The sequence below is a fragment of the Nomascus leucogenys genome, chromosome 3 (assembly GCF_006542625.1).
Source record: "Nomascus leucogenys isolate Asia chromosome 3, Asia_NLE_v1, whole genome shotgun sequence".
Lineage (NCBI taxonomy): Eukaryota > Metazoa > Chordata > Mammalia > Primates > Hylobatidae > Nomascus > Nomascus leucogenys.
In genome coordinates, this window is record NC_044383.1 from 135,400,181 (window position 1) to 135,412,701 (window position 12,521).

At 35.9% G+C, this 12,521-nt stretch overlaps 1 protein-coding gene across 6 annotated transcripts in view; it reads left to right on the forward strand.

Annotated features, from left to right (window-relative positions):
- TAB2 (TGF-beta activated kinase 1 (MAP3K7) binding protein 2) overlaps window positions 1-12,521 on the forward strand; it is a 93,961-nt gene that overhangs the window by 45,324 nt on the left and 36,116 nt on the right. For 4 of the 6 annotated variants that reach the window (XM_030809814.1, XM_030809817.1, XM_030809816.1 and 1 more), the window contains one exon: window positions 7,252-7,442. In XM_030809814.1, coding sequence (XP_030665674.1) covers window positions 7,341-7,442 — 102 coding nt within the window. In that variant the 5' untranslated portion in view covers window positions 7,252-7,340. The other 2 variants (XM_030809820.1, XM_030809818.1) reach the window with 2 other exon arrangements.

Below are 12,521 nucleotides of genomic sequence, written 5' to 3' on the forward strand. Positions count from 1 at the left end.
TTTTTAATATCAAGGCAGCTTGTTTTCTAGAAAATAATTCATCTAATCTAAATCTACAACTTAAGCACAATAGTAATGTTTCTCCCTTGTCCCCTCCCTCCCATTTCTCCCCATTTTCCCTAGTGTTAGAATTGCAAGAGCTTTGTTATTTTATCAGACTTGGTTGAATACCGGCTTTGGTCACATATGATTAATATTCTACAGTTTTTTTAATTAAAATTATACTTTTCTTCCCTAAATACCACTACAGGAAGGGACCTTGGAGATTTAGTCCATCCCTCGTTATTGACTAAGTATCTAGGCTAACAGTATTTATAGGGGGGAAATGTAATATAAAAATTGAATATTGATTAAACAAAAATTGTAAAATAAGTAACTGGGCAGAAGAGTATAGCAGTGGAGAAGTATGGTATATATATATATGGGGTAGGCACTGAGTTCTAAAGCTAAATCTTTATTTTCTCATAAATGGCACTAAACCATTTATGAGAAATTCGCCCCCATGATTCATTCACCACCAGGCCCCACCTCCAACAATAGGTAGGAATGTGGAAAAACAGCTCAGTCTTGACCATGGTTACCTCTACAGAGTAGGACTCAAAGATGTAGAGCCATGAGGCAGGGAAAGTTTCCCTAATGAGCTTCATAGCACTTGCTGGCTTTTTAAACTGTTTACATGTTTTCTTTCTTAAACATTTTTTAAAGTTTCATTACAGGATAATGCCACAGTAAAATATTTTCTGAACAAAAAATTCGTTAAGATGTTTGAAAATCCATCTTTAAACATGCTCTTCAGTTTTTTTGAGGATAGAATGTTGACCATTGTGAAAAAATAATTACTATATAATATTTTATCCATAATATAACTAATGATATATTTAAATTATATGGTAGGATTATCTCATTCACACTCAGGTTTTAATTAATGCCAGTACCACAGATGCCTCTCACATTTTTCTCTGCAGGTCAGATCTGTCCTTTGAGCGCTAGACCCATATATCACAACTCCCTGTATGATATCTCTATTTGGATGTTTTAAAGGTACCCTAGATTCCACAGGTTCAGAAACAAACCTGTAATCCTTCTGTTTGTTTCTACTCTTTGATTTTTCCCATTGTTTCCTAATTCAGAGATGAGACCACTATCCAGTTGAGCAAATCAGAAATCAACTTTGAAACCTCCTTCGCTTTTGCCCCAATTTCTAATCCATCACCAAATTTCTATACATTTTTACTTCCTAAATATCCCTTAAGGTCTTCCACTTCTCTCTACCTAGTCTCCATTGCTATTCACCGTACAGGCTATTACCATTTCCTGGCTGAACTACAGCAGTGGTTTTCTGACTGGTCTTCTCATATATTCTTTTACCCTTTTTCCTTAAAATAGCCTTTTTTTATGCACACATGATTTCTTGATCATGTCACCTTTCCTACCTCTGAGCTTTAAATCCTTCAGTGGCTTCCCATTGTTCTTAAGATAAAATCCCCAAATTTTAATGGGCTATAAGGCACTTCATGTTTTGGGCCCTACCTATTTTGCTTGATCTTTCCTCTCTACAGTTTTTTCTAATGTTCCATGCTCTCATGCTCTGCTTTGGAATGATGTGAAAGAGATAAAAACAGTGGCTGTGATAGCCACAAGAGAGATGGCAGACAGCAGACCCAGTGCAGAAGAAAGCAGACAGAAGATAAAATAATGAGCAAGTTAAAATAGTTATCTAAATTATAAATGTGTATTTATGTGCCTTTAACCTAGCAATTTCTGTGATCTGCAGGGCAAAGACATTGACTCTAATACTTGTACTATCTCCAGCATGGTATCTCCTGCATACTAGGCACTCATTAAATGTATGGTTGGTAGATAAATAGATGATGATAGTCCCAGTTTTAAATACTCTTATCTAGTTGCCTCATAAATGCCCAAATTTTCATAAGACCTATATATCCAGTTACATTCTTTGTTTTTGTTTGTTTTTTTTAATCTGGAGACGTGGTCTCGTGTTAAACAGTTAGCTTTTGTATACTCTTATAGTCCTAGAAACATCCACTATGGTAAACTGCACTGAATATGAAGCATAACTTGCAGTCTGAGTGAGCCATTAACCAGTGCCTAGTACTCTTCACTGTAATAGTTACTAAGAAATCAAAAATTGTTTACATAATCTTTAAGAAAGGAAAGAATATGGCACATTTTATAAACCTTTCCAATATGTTTACTTATGTTTTGTGGTACTGTATATACTCTGCTACTATTTAGAAGGAATTAACCCTCCTAGATCATTTTAGCTGGTGGAAGTTTAGATGCCAGAACTTTATACCTATTGCTTCAAACATTTCATAAAGTATGATTTCTTTATTATTTTTCTCAGGAGAGGGTTTATTTTGCATCTTACCATAGGAAATGTGTCTCTGTTTATTATGAGAAATAATTTACAGAGTAAATTTACAAGATATTTCTTGGTTTTTGTTTTGAAATTAAGTAAATACCAGTTGTTTCAGTAATATGTTTGGGTTGTGCTTACAAGTGACTTACTGCTCCACAAAGGCTACATTTTCAAATAGTTATATTGCTTTCACTCTTAAAGTTTACTTTTGCTGGATATAGTATGTGGGTTGATTGACAGTTTGGTTTTTTCATCTTTCAGCACTTATGTTATGTCGTTTCACTATCTTCTGATGCCTCCATTGTTTCTGATGAGAAGTCATCATTTAAATTATTGTCATTCTTATTGTTCATCCTCCTTTAAATAATAAAAAATGTGTCTCCATCAGACTATTTGCCTCGCCCTCAAATTGTGTATAAATTATTTTTTTTCAAATCTAGATCATTTGAAATATGTTTTGGAAGCCTTATAGAAGGAAACTATAAAGAAACCTTATAATAAAATATTCACTTTGGCTGTTTTCAAGATTTTCTTTTTGGTTTTCAGCAGTTTGACTAACTCGTGCCTATGTATCGTCTTTGTTTTTTTCTATTCAGGATTTGCTGATATTTTAAATCTGTAAATTTATATATTTTACTAACAAAATTTTTAGCCATAATTTCTTCAGATATTTTTTCTACCTCATTCTTTCTCCCCTTTCCTTCTGAATCTCCAGTTACAAGTATGTTATGATACCTTGCCACAGGTCCCTAAGGTTCTATTTCTCTCCTCCCCCTTGCCCACAGTCACTTTTCTATTCATCCTTCAGGTTGGATAATTTCTATTGCTTTGTCTTCAAGTTCAGTGACTCTGTCGTTTCCTATCCACAGTTAAGTCTGCCCAGTGAATTTTTTTCAGATATTTTATTTTTTAGTTCTTAAATTTTTATTTGCTTTATATATGTATAATTTCCATTTCTTTGCTGAGAGTTCCAAGCATATTTGCACTTAAATCCTTCAGCATAGTTAAAATAGCTGCTTTAAAATACTTATGTGCTAATTCTAGCAGCTGGCTCGTCTTGGGCTTGGTCTCCATTGGTTGCCTTTTCTCTTGAGTATGGGTCAGTTTTTTTCTGTTTATGTGTAACAATTTTGGATTTTATTTAGGACATTATGAATGCCATGTGGAGACTCTGGATTCTGTATTGCTCCAGTGAGTATTGATGTTTGGTTCGTTATCTGTTTCAAGCCAGATAACTTGACTACACTTAAAGTATAAGCTCTGAAATCTCAGTTCAGTTATTTTAACCTTAGCCTTGCTGCTTGAATGGAATCTGTCGCACATATGTATAGTTCGGAGATCAAAGATAAATACAGAGTTTATACACAGAATTTAGGGCTTCCTCTCTGTGGTTCTCTCCTTCCTGTGATTTACTCACTAAGCTTTCAGCTGTTGTGATCATGCCATCATCTGTCCTTTGGTTCCTCAAGCAAGTAAGACTGCAGGTTTTTTATCTGAGTTTTAGCTACCCAAACTAACTGGGACCTGCTCTCTGAGTAAAAGCCATTAAAAAATGGGAAGTTACCCTTGCTGTTTCCTTCTTCCAAGTGCTGACCCCTTTTTCTTCCTTCCCCCAATTTGTTTCTGCCTTCAGGTAGTTTTTTATGCATTTCTACTGTTTATAGTTGTTATTCATGAAAGATTTGGTCTGGTAGGCGTTACTCAGCCATTAAAGGAAGTAGAACCCATAAAATAAAATTGTACAATTGACGAATGTTATCATTTGTGTAGGTGATAGTCTTTATTAGAAAAGCAGGCAAGTATGGTGAGAGATTTCAGTATCTGTTTTAATAATGAAATATGTTGAAATTTGTTTTCATGGTTCATCCTCCTTTAAATAATAAAAATGTGTCTCAATCAGACTATTTGCCTCTCCCTCAAATTGTGTATAAATTATTTTTTTTCAAATCTAGATAATTTGAAATATGTTTTGGAAGCCTTGTAGAAGGAAACTATAAAGAAACCTTATAATAAAATATTCACTTTATTCAACAAATGTGTTGCATCTTCTGTGAGCCAGGAATGATCTAGATCCTGGAGATAGAACTGTGAACTTCAGAGTCCTTGATCCCGTGGGGCTAATGTTTTGGGGATGGAGAGATAATAAAATGTATCTCAGGTGTTGATACATGTTATGAAGTAAAAGCAGTATGAGGGTGCAATGGTGGGAGATGAGGAAGAGTTATGGCATTATTTAGATAGAGGGATTGGTCAGGGAAACTGTCTCTGAAGAAGTGACATTTGATCAACATTCTTAATGATGTAAGAGAAGGGAACCATGCAGGTGGATCTAAGGGAAAACTATTCCAGTAGTAAAGGAGCAGCAAATCGGATAGTCCTAAGGGAAGAACAAGAGTGGCTTCTTTGAGAAATCACCAGACTGCCATTTTGAATTGAGGGAACAAGGAGAGGGTAGAAGATGAAGTTAGAGGGGTGGTAGATAGTCAGAGGCTTTGTTACGTTGCATTTTGAACAGGGAAAGTGATGACTCTGATTTACTTTTCACAAAGATCACGCTGCTCAGTAAAGAAAATACTGGGGACGGAAAGAAGTGGTATGTTGGCAAAAAGAATGAAGGTGGGGAGACCTATTGAGGCCTTTGCAGTAGTAGTCTAGATGAATTATGATGGTGGCTTGGACAAGAGCAGTAACAAGTGGGAAAAATTGGTCAGATTCAGAATGCTTTTTATATATAAGCCAAGAAGTCTTGATGGTAGATTAGATGTGGGATGAGAGAAAGAACAACTGGATGAATGGTGGTACCATTTACTGACATGGAAAAGACTGGGAAAGGATTGATTTGGATGGGGGAGGAATTAAGAGTTTGATTTTGGACATACTGAGCTTGAAATAAGTTGATACACAAAAGGAGATGTCAGTTAGCCAGTTGGATATGTTAGTCTCAAGGAAGAGATTGGAGTTGGAGATAATAATTTGCCAAGCACCACTATATAGATATTATTTAAAGCAATATATTTGAATGAAATTACCTTGAAGACGAATGTAGATATAGTTGAAAGGAAACCATAGATCTGAACTCTACCAGCCACCAACATTCAGATGTCCAGAAAAGGAAAAGGATCCAGCAAAGTAAACTGAGAAGAATCTGCCAGTAAGTAGAAGGAAAGCCAGAGGAGTATAAACCTCAGAAGCCACATGAAGAAATTGTTTAAAGAATGAGGGAGTAGTGGTTGAATGGGTCCTGAGCTACAGAGAGATCTGGTAAGTTGAGGACTGAGAACTCACCATTGGGTTTCATAAACTGAAAGTGTATAGTGGCTTTGATAAGTGTAGTTTTCAGTGGAGAAAAACTATGAAAACCTGACTGGGGTAGGTTAAAAGAGATTAGAAAGGAGGGAGGCAGTGAAGACACTTACATATAAACAACCCTTTCCAGGAGTTTTAGCCCAAAATTGGGGGAAGGGGGAGAAATGAGCTGATAGGAGTCAAGGAAGGCTTCCTTAAAATGAGCAGTTCTATAGCATGATTATCGCCACTTAAATTATTTAAAATGTCCTTTACTAATTTCTGGTACTTTCTCTCCTGCAACCCATTTATAGAAACACTACTTTTGAATGCGAAAATTTGTGTGTGTGTGTGTGTTTACATAGAAATACTTTTGGAAAATCTACAATGCAAATAACTTGATGTGGCAGTAATTTTATCCATGAGATGTAACTAAGCTAAAGCCACATAAACAAAATAATTAAGTACAATTTAATCAAGTGATGATAAAAAACTAAAAGGCTTATTACTATATAAGTGAGCACTTATTTTATTGAGCACTGAGGAGTTCTATAAATCTCAAAACTATTTTAAATATCTACTGTTATGCTGAAGACTGTTTATAAAACGCTAGATACACAATAATAAAAAGAGACCAAATTTCTACATTCATGGAATATATAGACCTGTATTTTTAGGCTTATGTTAACGAGGTTAAAAAGAGAAATACCGCAGATAAGAAATTAGTTTTAAAGAGATTGTCTTCTTATGAAATTTGTCCTAATGAAAGGTATTTTCAAATAGCATGATTTTAAATGTCTTAATATTTTATTTAGGCTAATGTACTTATCTCCTATTTATATCCCCAAAAGATTTTTCAACATTAAACATGGTTTACATTAGAAACAATAGGAATAAAAATAAGGTGGGTAGTTTTCAACTTCAACCACACATTAGAATCACCTTGGGATCTTATAAAACTCCATATGCCCAGGCTGCTCACTCCTCAGCCAATTAAATCAAACCCCTTGGGAAATACTAGTATTTTAAAAATACTGATTTAATAGAAGCAGAGGGAATAAAATGCTACTCAGCTCCTGAGAATGAATTGATTGTGCATTTAAGGATTAAGTATATTTGAAAGATAAAGCAAAATATTGAATTCATTGGGTTTTGAATCATTAAGTTTTAGACAAAACAGAGTCATTTGTAGTACCAAATTTTTTCAGTATCCAAACTTTAAGAATTTAGATTACTCACCTTGGGGTAATCATTAAGAAAAAAATCAGTGATACTATTTCTTCTCCCTTTTTAAAAGAATCTGGGAAGACAACTTTGACAGTAATTTCTTACTTGAATGCTTTTTGGCTCAGCCATTATAGAGCATATAAATACATAGGAGTTAGACAATATAAAAGTTTACCATCAGAGTTTATACTAAAAAGATAATATAACTATATGGAAAGCATTTTAGGTCTAAATATTTTTATAGTTTATAATGTTAAGTGCTAAAGCATATATTCTTTTGTACTGAAATTTTAAATCCACAACAATATTCATTCTATAATCAGTTCTCATTAAAATTTGTTTTCTTTCTTTCACAGAAAATGCTTGGACAGAAGAGATGAGTACTATTTCCACTAAGGCCTAGAATTGCCTACTGTACAAATAGTCCTGATCAGGCAATATACGAATGGCCCAAGGAAGCCACCAAATTGATTTTCAGGTTTTACATGACCTGCGACAAAAATTCCCTGAAGTACCTGAAGTTGTTGTATCCAGGTGCATGTTACAGGTCAGTGTTTGATGATTTCTGAATTTGTTAATACAAACCTGGTATTTTTTTAAACATTGGAAGAAAAACTCTTTTAGGTTATCTTCTTGTTGGTGTTAGTGTATTATGATGAAAAGAGATAAGCTTTGGTGTCTGATAGTCATGTGGCCTTTAGCAAGATGGAGCTTTCTGTACCCATCTGTAGTATGGATAATACTTGACTTGTAGAGTAGATGTGTGAGTTAAATGAGATCTGAATGTAAAGCATTGATAATATCTGTACTTACTAGATATGAGCTTTCTTAACTTTTCTCCCACCTGTTCTGCCAGGAGAGCTAATTTCAGATCTTAGTATGGAAGTGAGAAAAATGATTAAGGAGTCAGGAAACTTGGGTTATAATCCTAAATGGGCACCCCAAGCATATCTGATAAAGAATATACCCTCTGTGCTTTAGGTTTTTTTAATCTGTAAAATAAAAGAGTTTGACTAGACAATGCCTAAGGTCCCAATCCCAAAGTGGGGGGAAAAGTCTGTTCTTATATTTTTAAATTTAATTTGTAAGTTTTCCAATTAGTATCACTAATCCTCTAATTTGTACATTGTTCTTAGTATACACAATTTTAGAAATTCACAATTCCAAATATTGAGTGATAGTTGTGCCTTCCTATTTTATTAAACTGGAAATCTTTGTATCAGAAATGTATTTGGGGCCATGTGCTGTGGCTCACTCCTATAATCCCAGCACTTTGGGAGGTTGAGGCGGGTAGATTGCTTAAGGCCAGGAGTTCAAGAGCAGCCTGGCCAACATGGCAAAACCCTGTCTCTACTGAAAATACCCAAATTAGCCAGGTGTGGCGGCCCACACCTGTGGTCCCAGCTACTCCGGAGACTGAAGCACAAGAATTGCTTGAACCCAGGAGGCAGAGTTTGCAGTGAGCTGGGATCGCGCCACTGCACTCCAGCCTGGGAAACAGGAGAGACCCTATCTCAAAACAACAACAACAAAAAAAGTGTCTGGGGCTCAGTCAAGCATACTTACTCTTGAAGTGATTTTTAAAGTTTGAAATTATATGAAATTTTTATCAAATCTATGATTTATAATAATGACTACATTTTGTTCACACCCTTATCACCATTATCACCTTTTAATTGGTCTACCTGCCTTTACCTAATCCAGTTTTGGTCTCTCCAATCTATCCTCTTCTGCCAGAGTGCAGAGCTGTTCACGCACTTAAAACCTGTTGATTGTCCCCTGTGCCCTTCTGAATGAAGCTCATATAGCTTGACTAGGGCATACAAGGTCTGTGATCTGGAATCCTGGCTGTTTCTACACCCTGATCTTTGTCTGGTCCTTCCTGTTCATACCCTATGCTCGCTCTAGTCATCCTGAGCTGCATGGAATTCTCCCACCAGCAATGCCTTTTCTTATAGTATAATGGTTACGAGCATATCTTTTGGTGATAAACCAAACTGAGTTCAAGTTTTGGCAGTTACTAGCAGTAACTTAATTAACTTCTCTGACCCTCATTTTCTGACCTTCATTTCCTGCACTGTACAGTGGGAATAAAAAAACTACACAGAGAGTTAAATTTGACAATGTAGATAAAACAAGCAATAGGGTAACTGATTCATAATGAGTATTCAATAAATGTTAGCAGCCAATACTAAAAGGAATAACAGCAGCAGAAGACCCATAAGGTATATTTGGTAAATGAATCAGTAGTTTACATTTGTTAATATAGAATGTGAAAAAAATGAGAGAATAAAAACATGTAATAAAGATGGAGTCAGAAGTTAAAGTGTGGGAAAGGAGCAGAGATAGTGGGGAAAAATAGTCTCAAGTAACTTCTCCCTAACTTTTCAAATAAAAGAGAATTTTGTGGTAAAATAAAGCTATGCTGTTCAGTAGGTTATTAAAAAACTAACAGAAAGATACTGTAAGTTCTTTGATAAATTTCTGTAGACTTCGTATTGAAAGAACTGTCCAGAGCATTTCCCTACATATAGTACAGATATAGAGATTTTGAAATACTCTAACTGGGAGTAAAACATAGAGCCTTTTGTAGAATTACTTTAAAATATTTTCAAAAAAAAATAGAGCACTCTAATGTACTCTTAAAGTATAATCTCCAGTATGTGTTAAGAAAAACAAGATGCAGTGCAGAGTATATAGACAGAGCAAGGCAAATAAATATCTACATATCCATGTTATTTGTCCCTGTTTGCATAAAGAAATACTGGAAGAATTAAAAACAAAATTAATAAAAGATGGTTATCCATAGTTGGCTAGAGGGAACAGGCCTGATGGAACAGAGTTAGGACTCAGACTTCTCAACAGGTATCTTTTTTTATTGTTTTAATCTGTGTCAATAAATTACCTGTTTAAAAATAAAATAATTGAGCTTTAACCCAAAATTAAAAAATGAATGGTTTTCCATTTCCTTTGGGCATCTAGTAATATCACCTTCCCTATGTTAATCTGGCTTTACAAAAGCAAACTCCTCTACTTAGCATGCTTTCCAACACCTGGTATTAACTAAAATGAAATATTTTGCTTGCCTGAAACAGACCACACTTTTTAAAAGTGAGTTGATAATAATTTAGGGTATCCAGGTAATGTGCTTTTTAGCTGATATAACAAGAAATCTGACAAGAAAGGAATAGGAAGAGCTCCTTCCTCTGTGGTTTCAAGTGGGGTGCAAGTTTTCCCAAATTTAGAGCAGTATTTTTAAACGGGCAAATTAAGCTACCTCTAAATGACAGCGTCTCTTTTGGGGCTGCTCTTCGTTTCTCAGTTGGGTGGGTTTCTGTACTTTTAACAGATCCTTCCTACAGTATACTGGTTCAGAACTTTTTTTTGTTTTGTTTTGTTTGTTTTTTTGTTTGTTTGTTTTTTGAGACAGAGTCTCGCTCTTTCGCCCAGGCCAGACTGCAGTGGCAGGATCTCGGCTCACTGCAAGCTCTGCCTCCCCGGTTGACGCCATTCTCCTGCCTCAGCCTCCCAAGTAGCTGGGACTACAGGCGCCTGTCACCGCGCCCGGCTAATTTTTTGTATTTTTTTAGTAGAGACGGGGTTTCACCATGTTAGCCGAGATGGTCTTGATTTCCTGATCTCGTGATTCACCCGCCTCGGCCTCCCAAAGTGCCAGGATTACAGGCGTGAGCCACCGCACCCAGCCCAGAACTTTTAAAAATTAGTAAAGGGTCATGCCATGCTACCAATTCTGTGTACATGTTCTTTTTAAACATCTTGCTTGTCAGGGAGAGAACAAAAGTGTCTATCGTCTGTTGTTCTCTTATCTGTTGCACAGTTCCCTCTTTTTGGAACTCATATCTTTTCCTTCTGCTGTGAATTCTGTAAGATAACTTAATAACCAGCAGGTGTAATTTAAAGTTGATTTTTATATTTGGTAATTAAATCTTAAAACTTAGAAGAATATGAAAATATTGCATAGTTTTCACTTTGATTTTTTAACTTAATTTTTCACTGTTTTTAAATTCTCAACATGACGATTGAATCTAAGTTTAAAATTGGTATTTCCTTTCAAAGTACTGCATTAAGTATTGTTCATTCAATATATGCAACACTTAATATTTAAGTGCCATGTACTTAGTAGAACCTTCTCAGATGACCTTCACCCATTGTCCTTATCCATATTTCTATGATAACACCTACCATGCTGCAAAAATTTGTGTTCACGTTATTCTCCTCCACTAGACTGTGAGATTCTTGCGATCAGCGATCATATTCCTTTCTCCTTGCCTAATGGATGCTCAGTAAATGTTGGTTAAAGGAGTGAATGAATGCCATAGGGTATCTGTAATTTCTGTGTCTGTGCAGGAATTTGGAGAAAAATGAAAGAGGAACTGGAATTCATGATTCGGACGTTTTTATAGCTTTGAGGAGAATGCAGATTTGTGGCTGTATACCAAAAAGCAGCGATTTTCCACCTTTTAAAAACTCACATCCCACCCCTTTTGATACACTTCAAGAGAGTCCTCTACCCTTTCTCACTAAAAGTAACCAGGGCTGCTTTGAGAAATGGCTGATTGCAAGTCTGGAGTAGGTGTACATGATAAGCTGGAATATCTTGTCATACCAGAAAGCAGAGAAGCTTTGAAAAACTACTGGATTCATGTCATATACCGAGGAGCCAACTTGAAGCTGTTCCCAGTAACTTGAAGAGGGGACATAATGACCAAAACTGATTGAAACACATCGAAATATTAAAGATACATGAGTTTATAATGATACTAAAAATAAATCATAGTCACCTTTGGAGGTTGCTAGGGACCAAATTTATTATTCTGAAAACTGGTGAAAAGAATTTTTTTATCCTGCCTCTTCTGTGCAGAATGTAACCAAATAGTTGAAGAGAGCAAGTGTTCAAGGAAGAATTGCTGCTAAGAATGAAGATGAAATCCTTTTTATGTTTTTTGGAGACTGGGTCTTGCTCTCACCTAGACTGGAATGCAGCAGTGGGATGATCATGGCTCACTGCAGTTCCTGGGTTCAAGTGATCCTGCTTCTTAAGCCTTCTGAGTAGCTGGGGCTGCAGGTGTACTAGTATACCTGGCTAATTAAAAACAAGATTTTTTTTTTAGAGACAGGGTCTCACTATGTTGCCCAGACTGGTGTCAAACTCCTGGGCCCAGCGATCATCCCGCCTTGGCCTCCCAAAATGCTGGGATTACAGGTGTGAGCCACTGCACCTGGCCAAAATCTTACAATTGGGACATTCCAGTATTACTGTTTAGCACCCCTAATGAAATAGTGTTTCTAAGCAGTGATCATCAATAGCTGCTAAAAATCATTAGTTGGATCAAGCTGACAACATCTGAATCTACCAGTCAGTTTTAAAATCACAAAAAGACAGGCAAACATTGCTGTCTCCTTGTATGATTTGACAGTGGACGTCTATGATGGTCACCAAAAATTCAAACATGGACTTGATCACATCCCTAGATACAGCTACTAGTTTACAGTGAAATGCAGGGGAAATTGATTGACCACGGGGTGCAGTCCAGAATAGAGGAAATTCTACTACACAAATACCAAGTTTTCTCAACAAACAAATGGCTAGAAAAAATTTTAAAAG